The 18,253-nt window shown below is 46.7% G+C and overlaps 1 protein-coding gene across 1 annotated transcript in view; it reads right to left on the bottom strand.

Annotated features, from left to right (window-relative positions):
- Positions 1–18,253, bottom strand: part of POLN (DNA polymerase nu) — a 148,808-nt gene that overhangs the window by 60,536 nt on the left and 70,019 nt on the right. Inside the window, exons 16-18 of the mRNA XM_061421027.1 lie at positions 8,678–8,735; positions 7,722–7,796; positions 6,720–6,834 (exon numbers count right to left, since the gene is read on the bottom strand). Of these exons, the coding sequence (XP_061277011.1) occupies positions 6,720–6,834; positions 7,722–7,796; positions 8,678–8,735 (248 nt within the window). The remainder of the gene's footprint in view (positions 1–6,719; positions 6,835–7,721; positions 7,797–8,677; positions 8,736–18,253) is intronic.

Genomic DNA, 18,253 nt, shown 5'->3' with positions numbered 1-18,253 from the left:
CTTGTGTCCAACTCTTGAGACCCCTGGACTGTAGCCTGCCAGGCTCCTCTGTCCATGGGATTTCCCAGGTGAGCATACTGGCGTGGCTTGCCATTGCCTTCTCCAGGGATCTTCCCAACCCAGGAATGGAAGCTGGGTCTCCAGCTACTTCACAAGTCATCACAGGTGACAGTTTTACCAACTGCCATACATACCACATACCTTGGGCTTCCGTAGTGGTTCAGCTGGTAAAGAACCCACCTGCAGTGAGGGAGACCTGGATTTGATCCCTGGGTTGGGAAGATCCTCTGGAGTGGAATACTACCCACTCCAGTATTCTGGCCTTGAGAATTCCATGGACTATAGTCCATGGGGTCGCAAAGAGTCAGACATGACTGAGCGACCTTCACTTACACCGTGTACCAAGTGCCACCCTCCAGCCTCCAGCAGATGTCCCCCCGCTGCAGTCCACCAGGCCCTGGAGCCAGTGCCACAGTTTTAGGACTCCACGCGGTGGTATCTCACTCCTGGCACCCAGTCCTGTAGACTCTATAACAGGCCAAGTTATATCGCCATGTAAGTCACTCTGAAACCACACTAACAGCAGCCAGAGTGCTGCGTTCTCACCGTCACCTCCTTCCCGTCGCAGGGCTGGTCCACCGTTTATAATGCAGGATGACTGGGCAGCCTCTGTCAATGTTGCCAGGATAGAGAGAAAAGAGATGGAGGAAGCGTGCGTTGCTTAAAGCCTCAGTGTAGGTGTGACCCGTGTCCCTTTTGCTTACTGCCATTAGCCAGAGCAAATCACACACCCAAGTCTGACATCTCCCGGACAGGGAAGCACCATCGTTCCCCAGAGAAGGGCAGCAACCGGCGATACTATCCGCCACACCTGCCTATGAGACAATAGCTCAGAAAAGCACCCAAGAAGAGTCCTAAGAAGCAGAGAAACTAATATATTATGCAGTGAAAATTATCTTTTAAGCTTCAAGTCTGAAAATGTTGAGGTAAACATACAACTGATAAGAAATGGTTTTTATCTTCATTTTGTAAAACTTTTAGGAAACTATCTAATCGGGCACATACATAGTGATTACTGGGAAGGACACCACCTCTGTGCAGAAGGTTGTCTTCCGAGCTCAGGTGACGATGCTGGAGCTGGAGGAGGTGGCTCTGAGGCCTGGTCTGGCTCAGATGTGGGCCCAGGGGCAGGCCTGGCTCTCTGGGAATCAAGGCTTTCATCAGGCACATCATAGCTCCACGGATGATCTCCAAGGCTTCTCCCAAGTCTCCATTTTTATATACAATCTACATATTTTCAAAGGTTTTTCAAGAAAATTGTTATTCTTTGAAAATGTTATTACATATTTCAGAATACAACACTGAATTGCCTTTTCACTTTTTGTGTTTCTAACAATAAGCCATTTCCATGAAACAAACACTTTTAAGAGTCGTTTGATCCTGCGGCTGTTTCACCACGTGCTATTCTAGTCCTCTGTTTGGAACACAAAAATCATTTCCAAAGCAACTAATTATAGTCTAAGTCACAAGTGCTGGATTGCTGCTGCTGGTAGGAAATTAGAAGCAACCATCACACAAATATTAAAAGCTTCTTATTTTTGAAGCTCTCCCCCAAACTAGTACAAGATACAAAAAAATGCAGGAAAGACATATACAATACCCAATATAGAAGTGAACTTCTCAAGGTGGCTTTGTGAGTGATCAGCTTAGCATGAGTCGGAAGAGAATTATTTTCTGTCTGGGACTTTGTACTTTCCCTGAAATCAGTGGAGCCTGTTTGCGTGGGTGTATTTCTGGTTCTCTTTTCTGTTCCGCTGGTCTGTGTATCTGTTCCTCTGCCAATACCACACTCTCTTGATTACTGTGTATTAAGTCTTAATATCAGGCAGTGATTCCTCCCACTCTCCTTTGTCAAGATTGTTTTTGGTATTCTAGGGCCATGCCTCTTCATTTACATTTTAGAGTCAGCTTGTCCTTGTCTACAAAACTTGCTTAGGTTTTAATAGCATTGAATTAAGCCTATGGATCACTTTAGGGAGAACTGACATATTTACTGTCCTATGTCTTCCATTCCACAAACACAGGATGTCATTCCACTTATCAAATCTTTGATTTCTTTCATCAGCATTTTGTAGTTTCAGACATACAGATCCTATACATATTTTGTTAATTGAATGCCTGCATTCGTGTGTGCTAAGTTGCTTCAGTCGTGTCTGACTCTTTGCGATGCTATGGACTGTAGCCCACCAGGCTCCACTGTCCATGGAATTTCCCAGGCAAGAATATTGGAGTGGGTTTCCATTTCCTATTCCAGGGAATCTTCCTGACCCAGGGATTGAACCCATATCTCTTACATCTCCTGCACTGGCAGGCGGGTTCCTTACCACTAGCACCACCTGGGAAGGCCAACTGAAGTAAGTATTTCATTATCTTTGGGGTGAATGTAAATGGTATTACATTTTTAATTTCAATTTCTTCATGGTTTGTTGTCCATTTATAGAAATGCAGCTGACTTCTGTATATTGGTACTGTGTCTTGCAGCCTTGCTAAACTCACTTACTAGTTGTAGAAGTTGAAAAATATTGTTTTTCTTATACATACGCTAAGACTTCCTATATAGACAATCATACCACCTACAAATACAGCTTTAGATCTTCCTTTCCAATCTGTATACCATTTATTTCTTTTCCTTGACTCATTTAGTGGCCAGAACTTCCACATTCAGTACTAATAAGTTGTTACTGATCTTTTTTTTTTAATTTATTTATTTTAATTGGAGGCTAATTACTTTACAATATTGTGGTGTTTTTTGGCATGCATTCACATGAATCCACCATGGGTGTACATGTGCTCCCCATCCTGAACCCCCCTCTCACATCCCTCCCATCCCATCCTTCAGGGTCACCCCAGTGCACCAGCCCCGAGCGCTCTGTCTCATGCATCAAACCTGGACTGGAAGGCATTCAGCCTTTTACCATGCAATATGCTGTTGGCTGTAGTTTTTTTTTAATAGATGTTCTTTATCAAGTTGGGGTTGCTCCCCTGTATTTCTAGACTCCCAAGGATTTTTACCATGAATGGTGTTGGATTTTGTCAGGTGCTTTGTCTGGGTCAGTGGGTATCATCATATTATCTCTTTGGCTTGATCATATACTGGACCACACTGATTGATTTTCTAATATTAAACCAGCCTTGCCCATCTGGAATAAATCCCACTTGGACACAGTGTATAGTTTTTTATGTTGCTGGATTTGGTTTGCTAATATTTTGCTGAGGATTTTTCACATCTAAATTCAGGAGTGATATTGGTCTATGTGGGGTTTTATTTTATTTTGTTTTTTATTCTTTGTCTGGTTTTGGTATTGGGACAACACTAGCTTCACAAGTACGACTGGGAAGTGCTCCTCTTCTACTTTCTGAAAGGGGTCATATAAAACTGGTGTTAATTCTTTCAACATTTGGTAAAATACTCCATGGAAGACATCTGGCCCTGCCAAATCTCTCTCTTACCAGGAGATTTTAAATGAAAAGTTCAAGGACTATTCATGTTATCGATTTCATCAGAGTTGGGTTTCGATAGTTTGTGGTCTTCAAGAAATCGATCCATTTCTTCTGAATTTTTGAGCATGAAGTTGTTTATGGTGTTTCCTTACTGTCTTCTTGATGTCTGCAGAATCTGTTTAGTAATAATGTACTAATACCCTGTTCTAAATCCATCCTGATTCTGATGATCTGTGTCTTCTCTATTTTTATTTTTGTCAGTCTTGCTAGAGTCTGATAATTTTATTTTTTTGAAGAATCAACTTTTTTCCATTGATTTTTGCTGTTGTTTTCTATTTTTCAATGTCATCGGTTTCTGCCCTTATCTTTACTGTTTCCTTCCTCCTTCCTCATCTTTCTCAGGTTTCTTGAGGCAGCCTAGGCTGTTTATCTGAGGTCTCTCCTCATTTCTGATGGAGTGTTAGGTGCTGCGCACTTTCCTCCAGCACTGCTTTAGCTGCATCCTTCACCTGACACTTTGACAAGAATGTTTTTCTGTAACACTTGGTCAGCAACAGCCAGAGTTGCTCTTGGCTCACTCAACAAAAAACACCCTTAGTGATCTATGCACAAGCACTCCCCCTGAATCACAAACAGATTCTCTCACACATTGTAAGGAGAACTCCAGGGCACCATTCCACCAGCACACTCAGATGGCAGTGAAGCTCAAACGTGAACCAGGCAAACAAAACACTCTTCCTGCCTAGGTAGAAACACTGTTCTCAGACTTTGCACACCTCTGGAGAGAGGGCAGGGGTATTACTAACGCTATTCCATGCCTTGAAAATTCTATGTTGCTTATATCCTTACTGGAGAGAAACTGAAATGGAAGAAAGTGCATCTTCTGGAAGAAGCACAGAGAAAGCTGTGGTGAGCAAAACACCAGGTGGGTTTGTGTAAAGGTGCAGGAGACGGAAAGAGACAATGAGAGAGAATAAGACGAGATCCTCAACATTGGTGGTCATGGTGCAGGAGAGGGGAAGAGACAACAAGAGAGAATAGGACGAGATCCTCAACATCGGCGGTCATCAAGGACGTGCAAACCAAACTGCAAAGATACTACTCCACACCCAAGGGGACGGTTAGAATAAAAAAGAGAGAGAAACGGTACTGGCAAGAAGGTGGGTAAACTGGAGACCTGTGCAGTTTGTGGGGTATAAAATGGTGCAGCTATTTTGGAAACTAGTTCAATAATTCCTCAAAAAATTAAATATAGTTGCTACTGCTGTGATACAAATTTAAAACCATTTAAAAATGGTTGAGATGATAAATTTTGTTATTTTACCACAATTTTAAAAAGTTAAACATAGAATTACCATATGACTCAGAAGTTCTACTTCTAGGTATCTATCCAAGAGAAATGAAAATATATTTCCACATAAAGTTTTGTGCATGAATGTTCACAGCAGTATTATTCATAATAGTCAAAAGGTGGAAACAACCCAAATATACATCAACTGATAAAGGGATAAATAAATGGAATATGGAATATTATTTGCCTGTTTATACTAATATATATTAGTACATATATATAATATATATTCCATAATTCCATTCTCATCCATAATTTTATATATATATATATATATATATATATATATACACACACACACACACACAGAATACATTATTCCACAGAAAGGAATATTATTCAGCCACAAAAAATAATGCAGTATTGACACGTGCTTCAGCATGGATGGACTTTGGAAACATCACGTTCAGTGAGAGAAGACAGCTACAAGAGGCCATGCTCTGTATGATTCCATTACTGTGAACTGTCCAGAACAGACGAATGTGTAGGAGACGGAAAGCAGACAAATGCTTTCCACGGGGACGAGGTTGAGGATCGACTCCTGGGGGGGTTCTCTTTAAGGAATGCAGATGCTCTGGAATTAGACAGTGGCCGTGGCTGCCAGACCTTGTGAACGCACTAAAACCCACTCAATTGTACACTCTCCAAGGGTGGGTTTTACGGCACGTGAATTATATCTCAATTGTATACTCGAAAAGGGTGGGTTTTACGGCACGTGAATTATATCACAATTGTATACTCGAAAAGGGTGGGTTTTACGGCACGTGAATTATATCACAATTGTATACTCGAAAAGGGTGGGTTTTACGGCACGTGAATTATATCTCAATTGTATACTCGAAAAGGGTGGGTTTTACGGCACGTGAATTATATCACAATTGTATACTCGACGTGAATTATATCACAATTGTATACTCGAAAAGGGTGGGTTTTACGGCACGTGAATTATATCACAATTGTACACATATCACAATTGTACACTCTCAAAGGGTGGGTTTTACGGCACGTGAATTATATCTCAATTGTACACTCTCAAAGGGTGGGTTTTACGGCACGTGAATTATATCACAATTGTACACTCTCAAAGGGTGGGTTTTACGGCACGTGAATTATATCACAATTGTACACTCTCAAAGGGTGGATTTTATGACATGTGAATTATATCACACTTTCTAAAAGAGCACACAGGGCACACTAAGGAGAAGGGCCTTTCCCTGGGAGCCTGGGAGGGGAGCAAGCTCCAGGACTTGGCAGCACCGGGTCCACCTGGCCTCTGAGAGCCGCTGAGCTGCGGGTGGGCAGGAGGGGCGGGCAGGGTCTAAGCCTGCTCTTACTGACTCTGGACCTCGGGACAACTGCATCCTCAAGAAAGGTGCTCATTGCCTTAGATGGGAGGAATTCCAGGCTTCAAACTGAAAGAAGAAAAGCCTAAGTAGGCAAAACAAAAAAGCAAGAAGGAGCCGGCAGTGAGAAGGAACAGGAGTTGAGTGCAGGCTTGCTTTGCCCCAAACAGCAGCTGAGGGCGCAGAGGTAACGCCGGGGTTGCCACCAGGCTGCCTGCAGGCCCTGGGCTCTGTCTTCTCCGACTGACACTCATCTGGAGGCACACGTGACTTTCACTTTTGATTTTTTGATATTTCTGGTACATTCCTCAGCAATCTACGCCCCTTCTGGAGCTGAAGAACAACCACCTCTTTCATACTTAGGAGACGCTTGGCATCCTAGCTATCTACTCTTTTCAAAAAGATTAAACTACTAGAGAAAAACATAATTTCTTATTGAAAACAGGTTTGGACCAACTTCAGGTTTTTAAAATCATGCCTGCATTCCTGTGGATCTGATACTGTTATGAGCGCGTATATCTTACCACTGTGAAGTCAGGGTGGAAAATACATCATCTCTCTCAGATTCCTGGAATAACTTCAAAAGTTCTGGGTCCCCAGATAAGTGTGCAAGAATGCGCAATTCGATCTGCGAGAAGTCTGTCAGATAGAGCTCTGCGTTAATTCAGAACCTATCCACACACGCCTCATTGTTGCCACCCAGCCCGGGCAACCTCAATCTCCCCTCCCCACAGGGAGGGGAATCAAGGTCGGCACGCCCACCTCCCACCTGCCAGGCCTCTGGGCATTGGGCTGTTCGCCATCCCTGGTGCTAAAAGTCCGGGAGACCTCTTCTGTAAGGCTGGCAAGGCCTCCAGGGGGCCGCACTCATTGATCGAGTCATCAGAACATCAGAGGTTCAGAAGGGCTCTCTCTGTGCCAGGCTGTGTGCCTGGGGTGCGCTAGTGAACAAGACGGATGGCGGTCCCTTCCGTGTGGAGCTGCTACTCGAGGAGAGGGAGACGGTTTGGGTGAATTATTCCGTGTGTTGGAAGGCGAGCAATGAAATGGGAAAGACAGATCAAGAGGAGGAGGTTCCAGAGTGAGTGTGTGTGGGGAGGTTGCTGCTGTGACGTGTCATCGAGAAAGGGACGAGGTAGCAGAGGCAAAGAGGTTGGAGGAGGGAGCAAGACCACACCGGGGGAGAAGGCTCCGTGCGGGGGAGAAGGCTCCGTGCGGGGCTGGCGGTGGGGCTGAGGGCAGAGCGGGAAGGGGCACCGGGGGGACAGGACAGAAGGGGGAGGTGGACTTGGGGGGCCTAGCAGGGAACCTGGGCTCTAGGTGCAGTCACGTGAAGAAGCCCAGGAGGCAGAGCTGCCCTCGCCTACTGGGCATAAGAAGCCTCGGCTTCACGTAAATATCTGCCTGGGGTTTACCTTCAGGAGCGAGTTCTGTAAGCGCCTTTGGATTACTCGGTTTCTAAGCATTTGAACACGTGAAGCACGTAAGGTGGGCTCCAGTGGCATGCTGTGTCTGCTGGCACGTACCTGCTGCCAGGAAGGTGTAGCCTTCGGATGAAACAAACGCCGTCCTTGGGGAGATGCTGAGTTCGTCCTCTTCACCTGAATCGTTATGAGTTCAAGAGCACTTGGTGAACTGGTCGTGAGCTGATTCATAGCTATTCCTCACACACAGTTATTTTAACATCACTCGGAAGTCAGAAGAGTATTTTCCTGATTTTTCTTAATGCAATTTTAAAACATCATAAGACTGCTGAAAGCAAACTAGATTTTCTGCTGTTAAAATTTCCTGTTCTGTCTACAATTCTCAGTGAAGAAAAGGTCAAACACTGGCCCTCTGCACCTCACCAATAGGAGGCCTCCTTGGGGAAGGTCTCCCCACGGAATGTGCGGTGCAGGGCTGGCGCAGGCCAAGCTGCTGCCTACCTCCAGGAGCTCTGTTCACGCAAAGCTCATGGCGCGTCACTGTTTCGCTTCGACCTTCTGGAAGCAGCAGTTCCCGAAAGCAAGCGGGCAGGAGTTTACTGGGAACAGGCCACAGAAGCCGGCTTTGTTCAGACTTGACCTTTTCTTTCTCAGAAATGTCATCACCCTCAGGGCAGTGGAGTGGATCGAGACAAAGAAGAGTGTGACTACGCTTTTACAAACATGTCCAGTAATTTTCAGACCTTAATAAAAGCCAGCTCCGTTGTCTGTCTCTTCTCTGTTGGGAAGCTGGTGGGGGAGAGGCAGTGGGAGGGGAGCCTCTTTCCCGGGGTAATTTATCATCCACTTTCACTTAGAAACCGCTAGAGCGGAGGGGCCATGCCACTTGAGCTGAGTTTTATTTTTCAGTGTATATTTAAATCCTGGTCACGCAAATACAGAGGAGAACTTCAGGAAAGAAAAGCAGTTACTTAGATAGCAAAACAATTACAAACATTTCTAGGCTTAAAAAAAAAACGTTGCTCAAGATTTTTGTGAAATAAAAAGAAATGTGTTACCTTTAAAACTCTGAGGTTTAGTTATCTGAATTGGGTGCTTGGAGATACCTTGGATATTCTGCGAATAATAAAAGGGAAACTGCTTTAGCTGAAATATCTTCTTTTAATCTGAATCATTTAACGGTATTTAAAATGTGTTACATTTAAAAAATATATATATATTTTTTGGAGAAGAAAATGGCAACCCACTCCAGTATTCTTGCCTGGAAAAGTCCATGGACAGAGGAGCCCGGTGGGCTGCAGTCCATGGGGTTATATGACTGAACACACACGCATGAGGAGGGTGGAGAGAGACGGGTTGGTAGCAGTAAACTGGAAGAACCAAAAATACCTTTAGTTACCTGGCTGCCCCAGGTCTTAGCTGCAGCGTTTGAACTCTCAGGGACGGCACCTGGGATCCAGTTCCCTGACCAGGGGCGGCACCTGGCTTCCCTGCTCTGGGAGCTCTCTATTTACCTGGCTGCCCCAGGTCTTCGCTGCAGCGTTTGAACTCTCAGGGACGGCACCTGGGGTCCAGTTCCCTGACCGGGGATGGGACCTGGCTTCCCTGCTCTGGGAGCTCTCTGTCACTGGGCCACCAAGGGAAGCCCCTAAATGTGTCATATTTTATTAAACCCTAACAAAATAACCAATGCCAATGTATTATGCATATGTGTATCCATCTTAATACAACTAATACTGAAGCACAATTTTGGTGGGTAGACCAAAGTATCAATGTAGAGTCAACATACAAAAGTCAATTCTATGTTTACACAGTGCCAATGAATAATCAGACATTGAAATTAAATAAACAATGCCATTTATATTAATAACAGCACCCCCAAAACATTCAGGTATAAATTTGTATGTTGAAAACTACAGAATCCTGATAAAAGAAAATTAATAGTCCTAAATAAATGGAAAGATATACCATGTTCATGGATTAGAACATTCAACATTAATATGCCAATGACTCCCAAATTGATCTATAAATTCAACACAATCCTAATTAAAATATTAGCAGTATTTTCTTAGCTATCAACAAGCTGATTCTATAAATTGTGGATTATAAATATAAATGTAAAATGCAAAACTCTAAAACTTTTAGAGGAAAATTTAAGAGAAAATCTGTGTAATCTTGCATTAGACAAAGAATTCTTAGATATACCCCTTCAGCATGGTCCGTAAAGAAAACAATGAAAAACTGGACTCCATCAAACTTACTTTTGTTTTTTGCAAATCACGTTGGATTCAAAACATATAAAGAACTCTCAGACTTCCCTGGTGGTTCAGTGGCTAAGACTCTGCCGTTCCATGCAGGGGTCATGGGTTCAATCCCTGTTCAGGGAACTCGATTCCACACGCCATATAGTATGGCCAAAAAAAAGGAACTCTCAAAAAAAGTTAGCAATGAAAGGTACTTCCAGAATGGCAGAGTGAGGAGCTTGCCAACTCATTCTATGAAGTGTTATCCTGATGCTAAAACCAGATACCAAATACAACATCCTCCATAAACAGGCACAAGGATCCTCAGTCGATATTAGCACGCTGAAACTAGCAACACACAAAAAGGGTTTTGTACGCAGCCAACGGGGATTTATCTCAGAAATGCAAAAAAAAAAATTTAATATAATACACCAGATTCGTAGGATAAAGGACAAAAACACATCATCACCACAACAGGACATAAGCATTCAACAAAAGTCCAACACTTTCATATTAAAACATTTCCATTTTCTAGGAACAGACTTTTCTCAAGTTAATAGAAGAACATCTACAAAATCAACTCACTCTGAGTAATGTCAGGGTCTATAATTATATAAAACAGAATATGTTCTCTGACTAATAGCATGTCAAACTGGGATCAGACCATACTGTAACTAGCACACTTGGCTAAAAGCTCTTGGTGAGCACAGCTCGGTGTAGGCTCATCCAGCAAGCAAGGACTCAGCTCCTAAAGTCATTTCCCTTCCACGGCCCATAAAACAGTTTAATGAAAGTTGCTTTACCAATGGAAAGAGGGATAAAGAAGCTTATTTGTCCTGAGAAAGCAGAAATGCGATTACCTTTAGATAAAGATAAAGGAAACTTTTTAATAACTAAGTGCTACTTTTTGTTTTACAATATAACAAATAATCAAATAACAGTGACTGCTCACTCTGGTGTCCGACTCTTTGTAACCCCATGGACCGCGGCACGCTAGGTTCCTCTGTCCATAGAATTTTCCAGGCAAGAATACTGGAGCGGGTTGCCATTTCCTACTCCAGGGGATCTTCCCAACCCAGGGAATGAATCTGGGTCTCTTTCATTTCCTGCCTTGGTAGGCGGATGCTTTACCACTGCAACAATTTGGAAGCCCAATAAAAATAATAGAAACTTCACTAACTATGTAACCTATATAGCACACTTTATACACTATGGCACACTATATAACACTCTACAGTTTGAACATTTTAAGGAAAGTTAAAATGTATATTTTGTCCTTTGATCATATGACATGCTAAGAAGGGGCTTGAAGGGTATAGCTTTTTTTTCTCCCCTACCACGGCCAAGAGACGTGAGCTCAATTCTCAGGCAACTTTCGCTCATCTCAAATGGCGTCTTCTTTTCTGTTATTACACGGAAGCTGCTCTGCCCACGGTGAGCAGAAGGGAGGCTCTGGCATCTGACTCTGGCAGAGAACCTCAACCTTGAACACCATCTTTCACTGTCAAGTTGCAGGGAAAGAAGAGTTTAAGGCTTAGTTCCCTTAAGTTAATCTTAAAACAAGCCAGATAAAAATGTTGTTAATGCTGACTGGAGACTAGTGGAATGTACAATCACCAAACAAAAAATAAATTACTTTCAATCAGAACTGCTCTTATGAAGTGTCCCAAATATGTCTAGAGATAACAGTTATTAAAATTAAATCAGTTGTTAAAAATAGAACCAGAATATTTTGATGGAGAACATAAAAAAGTAACCATTTTATTGTAGAACAGTCTTACAGAAAAGTTAGGAACACAGTATAGGCCCCTCACTGAGCTTCCTATATTGCTAGCATCTTACGTTTTTAGGGTATTTGACACAATTAAGAAACCAGCATCAATACATTATTACTAATTCCATACTTTATTTCGATTTCACCAGTTTTCACCTGAAGTCCTTTTTCTGCCCCAAGACCCTACTCAGGACCTCGCATCATGTTCGGTCGTCTGGTTTCCTCAGCTCCTTGGCTGTGGCAGCTTCCCAGATTTTGTTTTTTATGACCTTGTTCTGAGGGCTGGTCAGGCAGCACATCCCTCAGCTGGGATCTGCTTGTTGTTTTTCTCGTGGTTAGACCAGGGTTGCGGGTTTGGGGAGGGAGGCCTCCGAGATAAGTGCCCTTCTCATGCCGGCAGGTCAAGGGTGCCTGCTGTCAGCGTGACCCGTCACTGCTGACGTTGACCTTGCTCTGAAATGGTGTTTGCTACGTTCTCCCCTGAACAGTCACTTTTTTATTTTCCCCTTTCTAGGCTGCTCTCTCTGAAATCGAGTTTCTGAGCACAGCCCTCACTTCTGTCTGCAGTGACAGAGATGAAGTGATAGGGGTGGTGTCCTGAGAAAGCTGACTCCCGGGGCAGTGTTCACTGACCCGACGGCAACGGTACAGGCAACAGAGCCAGGGGAGGGGAGTGGAGGTCAGCCCCGGCGTGGACACCGCTGGTGTGGATAGAGACAGGGAGCTCTGCAGCAGCCAAAGGCGGAACCCGGCCAGCAAGGGGCTGCATCTCAGGATGTGCGATTTGACTTCCTTTGTTAAACTTATTCATAGGTGTTTTATTATTTTTATTCAACTATAAACAGGATTTGTTGTTGTTCACTCACTCGTGTCCAACTCTTTGTGACCCCATGGGCTGCAGCACGCCAGGCTTCCCTGTCCTCCACTATCTCCTGCAGTTTGCTCAAACTCATGTCCATTGAGTTGGTGAAGCTATTTCACCATCTCATCCTCTGCCACCCTTTTCTCCTCGTGCCTTCAACGTTTCCCAGCATCAGGGTCTTTTCCAAAGAATCAGTTCTTCGCATCAGGTGGCCAAAGTATTGGAGCTTCAGCTTCAGCATCAGTCCTTCTAATGAATATTAAGGGTTGATTTCCTTTAGGATTGACTGATTTGATCTCCTTGCAGTCCAAGGGACTCTCAAGAGTCTTCTCCAGCACCACAGTTTGAAAGCACCAATTCTTTGGCACTCAGTCTTCTTTATGGTCCAACTCTCACATCTGTACATGACCACTGGAAAAACCATAACAGACTAAATGGACCTTTGTTGGCAAAGTAATGTCTCTGCTTTTTAATGTGCTATCTAGGTTTGTCATAGCTTTTCTTCCAAGGAGTAAGCATTTTTTAATTTCATGGGTACAGTCACCATCTACAGTGATTTTGGAGCCCAAGAAAATAAAGTCTCTCACTGTTTCCATTGTTTCCCCATCTATTGGCCATGAAATTATGGGACTGGATGCCATAATCTTAGTTTTTTGCATGTTGAGTTTTAAGCCAGCTTTTTCACTCTCCTCTTTCACTTTCATCAAGAGGCTCTTTAGTTCTTCTTCACTTTCTGCCATTAGGGTGGTATCATCTGCATATCTGCGGTTATTGACATTTCTCCCTACAATCTTGATTCTAGCTAGTGCTTCATCCAGCCCGGCATTTCACATGATATACTCTGCATAGAAGTTAAATAAGCAGGGTGACAATACACAGCCTTGAACCACTCCTTTCCCAATTTGGAACCAGTCTGCTGTTCCATGTCTGGTTCTAACTGTTGCTTCTTGAGCTGTATACAGCTTTCGCAGGAGACAGGTAAGGTGGTCTGGTATGCCTATCTCTTGAAGAATTTTCCAGTTTGTTTTGATCCACGCAGTCAAAGGCTTTAGTGTAGTCAATGAAGCAGAAGCAGATGTTTTTCCGGAACTCCCTTGCTTTTTCTATGATCCAGCAGGCGTGAGATCTGGGTGCTGGGTGCACTCTTTGCCAGGGGTGTCACTGCTTCTGGGCACTCTAGGCTGACAGACCAAGGAGACATGTGTGTTTAAAGGTGTCTGCGTGTGACCACCTGTGTCTGCATGGAGTTAAATGGGAGTCCACCCTGCTGTCTCCAACTCTGTCCACCACCATGTGGAGCACTCCAGCGTCCTCCCTACTCCAACATGAGAAACCTGGCTCCCGCCATCGGTGACCATGTCACTCTGCCGGGTCCACCGGGCCGTGGGCAGGACCTGGTCTGTGAGCCTCTGGGGCACTGTAGGGTGGGTGCAGCATATTGGGCACACAGACGCGACCGCACGTGAGGAGGAATGTCTGGAAAGGTGCCCAAACGATGGAAACTGAAAGCAAGTGGGACTTCATTCTCCTGTAGGGCATAACATTTTCTGCTGTTAATGTGGACAGTGAAATGAATGAAAACCACCTCCAGTCCTTTGTGTGGCAAACCCCGCCAGAGTCTCCAGGTCGCCCGAGATCCCCTGCGGGAAGTGCCGGGGCTCTGCAGCAAGTCCCTTCCTCAGCCTCCGCCTGCTGCTCTGGAGGGGTGATGACTGGGCACTCGCCCCCATTTGTCTACACAGTGGACTCCGGCACATGTAAGAAAAATAAGAGAACTTTTCTAGAAAAACTCAATGCTAACAGCCCTCAGTCCAGGTTCAGCGACAGGCGAGGTGCAAAGGTGGCATCTGAAGCCTCTCCTTTGGCGTCTGTCAGAAAGTCAGCAGCTGTTTTAGCAAAAATGCCAGAAACAGGGTCCGGTTTGACCTGTGGAGAAGGCAGCCGCGCCGCTCAGGACTGCGGCTGGCGCATCGGCGCGCAGGCTCCACACTCCAGGCAGCCGCGGAGGCGATGGGCGCCCAGACGCGGGGACCGCAGCGCCCTCGGATAATCCAGGGCGGGTTGGCTTCCTCTGCCCTGCTCTCCAGTGGAGCGGCTCTCCAGTCTTCCGAGCGCTGTGTGAGACGCCCGCCGAGGGCTGCTGGGGTAAAGGAAGAACCGGGCTCCGCAGGACGCGCCTCCAGGGCCGGCTTCCTTCGGTTGTCGCCTCCCGGTCAGCGCTGCCCCGGAATGCGGCCTTTCCGTGCTCTCGGCCCGCCCCGCCCCTGAGTTGTGTTCTCCAGTGCTCATCACCTCCCACACCGCGACTAGTTGAGCCTGTTTGCTGTCGGTCTCGGGCCCTCCACCCCCAAGCTCCACGAGGGCAGGGGTTTCGGTCCGCTAGGCACGAGCTCCGCGATTCTGGGGAACGAAAGAGTGAGCGAGGAGAGGCAAGAAGGGAGGCGGGCGGAGGAGCGGGGGTCCAGATTTCAGCATGAGAGCCTTGGCCGCAGGTGGGCCTGAAGAGCATCGGGCTGGCACCCGAGAGGCTCCCTGGCTGGGGCAGGAGGCTGGGGGATGGAGGGGGGTGAGGAGGCGGGGAGAGGAGAGGAGACCAGGAGGCGGACCCCACGGGAGCTGGTGCTCAGCTCGACATGCAGTCCTGCCTGCGGGACCAGGGGGCTGAGACAGGGACTGCGACTCGGTGGGGTTTTTGTTTTTGTTTTTTGAGAGATCTGAAGGACAGCTAAGTAAAGAGAGATGTGAGTCTGAGTATGAGAGAGGGCAGCTACCGGTGGGGAAGGGGCGTGGGGCTGGTGAGAGCAGCAAGGAGGCGGGGGCTGGGGAAGGAACCAGCCCCGCCCCACGCCCCGCCCCCAGGGGAACAGGAGAGGGAGCCGCCTGGGGAGGAAGGACAGACCGGCCCACCAGCAGGGGACAGTGAGGGCAGCCTGGAGCGGGCCAAGCGCTCGGCCACCAGGGAGAGCCTGAGCCTCTGCCAAGCAGAGGAGGAGGGAGGCCGGGCCCAGTGCGTCCACAGGGCGTCAGGCAGCTTGACTCCAAGAACAGGCTCCTCTCCCAGACGGCTCTTTGCCTCTGAAGGTCTGTTCAGCTGCAGGTCACAACCAGTGCTTTGAAAGATGAGCTTGAATAGAACAAAAATCAGCAGTGTGCACGGCTTGGTGGTACCTGCCCCTAATCACCTCCACCCTCCAGGGCCCCATGAAGGCAGGTGCGTAGAAGGGCTGTGACTCCTCCAAGGACCATGAAGCGACAGACCTTTTTATTCCAAATAAGAGTAGGAAAGTAATAAGTCACTAAAATAACAAAATACAGAGGTTTAAAAATCTCATTTAGGTTCAAATAGTGGTGCAGATTTAGCCATAATTACCTAATTCATGAAAATCTTGCTAGTAAATATTTTGATAGATATTTAAATGATATCAGGGCTTCCCTGATAGCTCAGTTTGGTGAAGAATCCACCTGCAATGGAGGAGACCCCGGTTCAATTCCTGAATTGGGAAGATTCGCTGGAGAAGGGAAGGGCTACCCACTCCAGTATTCTTCGGCTTCCCTGGTGGCTCAACTGGTAAAGAATCTGCCTGCAATGTGGGAGACCTGGATTCGATCCCTGGGTTGGGAAGATCCCCTGGAGAAGGCAAGGGCTACCCACTCCAGTATTCTGGCCTGGAGAATTCCAAGGACTGTATAGTCCATGAGGTCGCAAAGAGTTGGTCACGACTGAGCAACTTTCACTTAAATGTTATCACGTGGGAGAGATATTCATAAGCAAAGCTGAAAAATTCACACACCAACAATGGAAAGAGCAAGGCTAGATTATTCCAAACGGCCACTGTAACATCCGGTAGGCACAGAGGCACACTGGGCTTAAACACTGAACAGGGAGAGCAGGACTCTTCTTGGGGCACGGTCTGAGCCTGAAGGCAAGTTTCTGAGACTCTTCACCAAACGACAATGTAAGAACAACTGGCACACTGGAAGGCAGGCTAGAATATCCGCTGCTAGAAGCGAAAAGATAAGTAATAAGTATCCCTTTCTAGTACAATCAAAGAGACACTGGTTAAATTAAACTTGTATAGTAGATTTAAAATTTGTGACCCTTATTTCTGCTAAGAACATGAAAAATACCATAATCTTGCCACTTGCTTTAGGCCTCACAGCTCTTTTTCCTTTTCCTTAGCAGACGGCACTCCGATTTTCACGAGGGTCCTCCTCCCCACTTTCCCTCAGCCAGCAGAACCTGTCCTCTGGCTATGGCGACTAGCTCAATAGACCAGTGGCTATTCCAGACAGAGATGCAAAGAGATGCTTGCTGAGGGCATCTGCAGAAGGTGTTTCCTCCTCCTTTCATGGAAGGGGCACGGAGAGACACTGCTCGTTTCCACTGGAGAGAAACTAAGCTGGTGTCCCCAAGACCTGCTAAGATGCTGAGAAAGAGAGGCTGGGAGATGGGGGACGGAAGCTGGACTGCCCATCTGACTTTGACTGCTAGACCGAGCCTTGCCTTAAGCCAGCCCTGCCTTGAACTCCTTAGGCCGGGTACGCTGAGACTGCTGAGGCCACTTTAGTCTGACCTGCTGCCACTCGCAGCTGAAGGTGTCCGAATGAGCACACGGACTAGAGGTGTTTCCATCATCACTTTAGACGTGGGGAGAAGCACCCACTCAGCAAAGGACCAGCAGTCCTCCAAGCCCAGCCTCCTCCTTGACTTTTCTGTCATGCCCCTCCCTCTCCGGGCGGCATCTGCAGGGAGAAGCCTACAAACCCACTGTATCAGGAAGGCGCGGGACCTGCGTCAGCAGCCTGGCGCTACCTGCCCTCACTGCTTTGGCTGGTGAAGCCAGTTATCACACCAGGGCCGACATCCAATGGCCCCTCCTCTGCCGACCTGGTTCTGGCGTTGGCTCTGCCTGACAAGGCTGATCTGCTGAAACTCAGGTCCTGGACTTGGCCTTGGGCTGTCCACTTCACAGCCCCCGCCGTGACCTGTTCAGACCAGACAAATATGGTAGCCCTGCATTTCCACACCAGGGGACCCGGGGCCCAGGGACCATGGACTTCCCAGCCCTCACTCAGGCCCTTAGGGCCTACGGAGTCTTGGTAGGAGAGCCACTTAGGGCTCCTGCCCAAGGCTCACGCCCGGTCTCGGCCTGGAGCTCCTGGAAACACCCTTGTCCCAGGCTTCTGGGCCGGAAGCAAGCCTCAGTCCCAAGGCTTGCAGCTTGTGTCAGCCTACCCGCTCTGGGTTTCTCCCCCAAAGGGCCTGGCCAGGCCCTTTCGGAGGAGGTGCTTGCCTCCCTCTCAGCACTTCCTCCAAGGCCGGGAGGAGTTCCCACGCCTCCCTGTGAAATGGACCTGTCCGTATAGCATACTTGCATACCTTACATTATAAACTCTGAAAAATACAGTCCTGAGTCTTGATATTTAAAGGGAAGCTTCTGAAAGGAAAAAAAAAAAAAACCCAAACACTTTCTGATGGTCGTTCCTGACACTTTCTTGTTTCCGCTGAGCACTTTCACAAGTTCCATGCTGAAAGCCAGAGCCAAACACAGACTTCTTTATTCTCAGCTGTATCCCCCTCTCCCCCTGAAGAAACAGAGGCCTCGGCCCCAAGAGGTGCTGGGAGTGAAACCCACAGAAGACAGTGCTTTGAAAGCTTCCTTGTGCAAGCAAGGCTTTTGTTCTGTTAAAGCTGCCAATTAGGAGACTACGCTTCCAGGAAGGTGTGCGGGTGCTCTCCCACCCCCAACCAGTA

Source organism: Bos javanicus, chromosome 6 (assembly GCF_032452875.1).
Source record: "Bos javanicus breed banteng chromosome 6, ARS-OSU_banteng_1.0, whole genome shotgun sequence".
In the NCBI taxonomy this organism is placed as follows: domain Eukaryota; kingdom Metazoa; phylum Chordata; class Mammalia; order Artiodactyla; family Bovidae; genus Bos; species Bos javanicus.
This window is presented reverse-complemented; position numbering and strand designations above follow the sequence as displayed.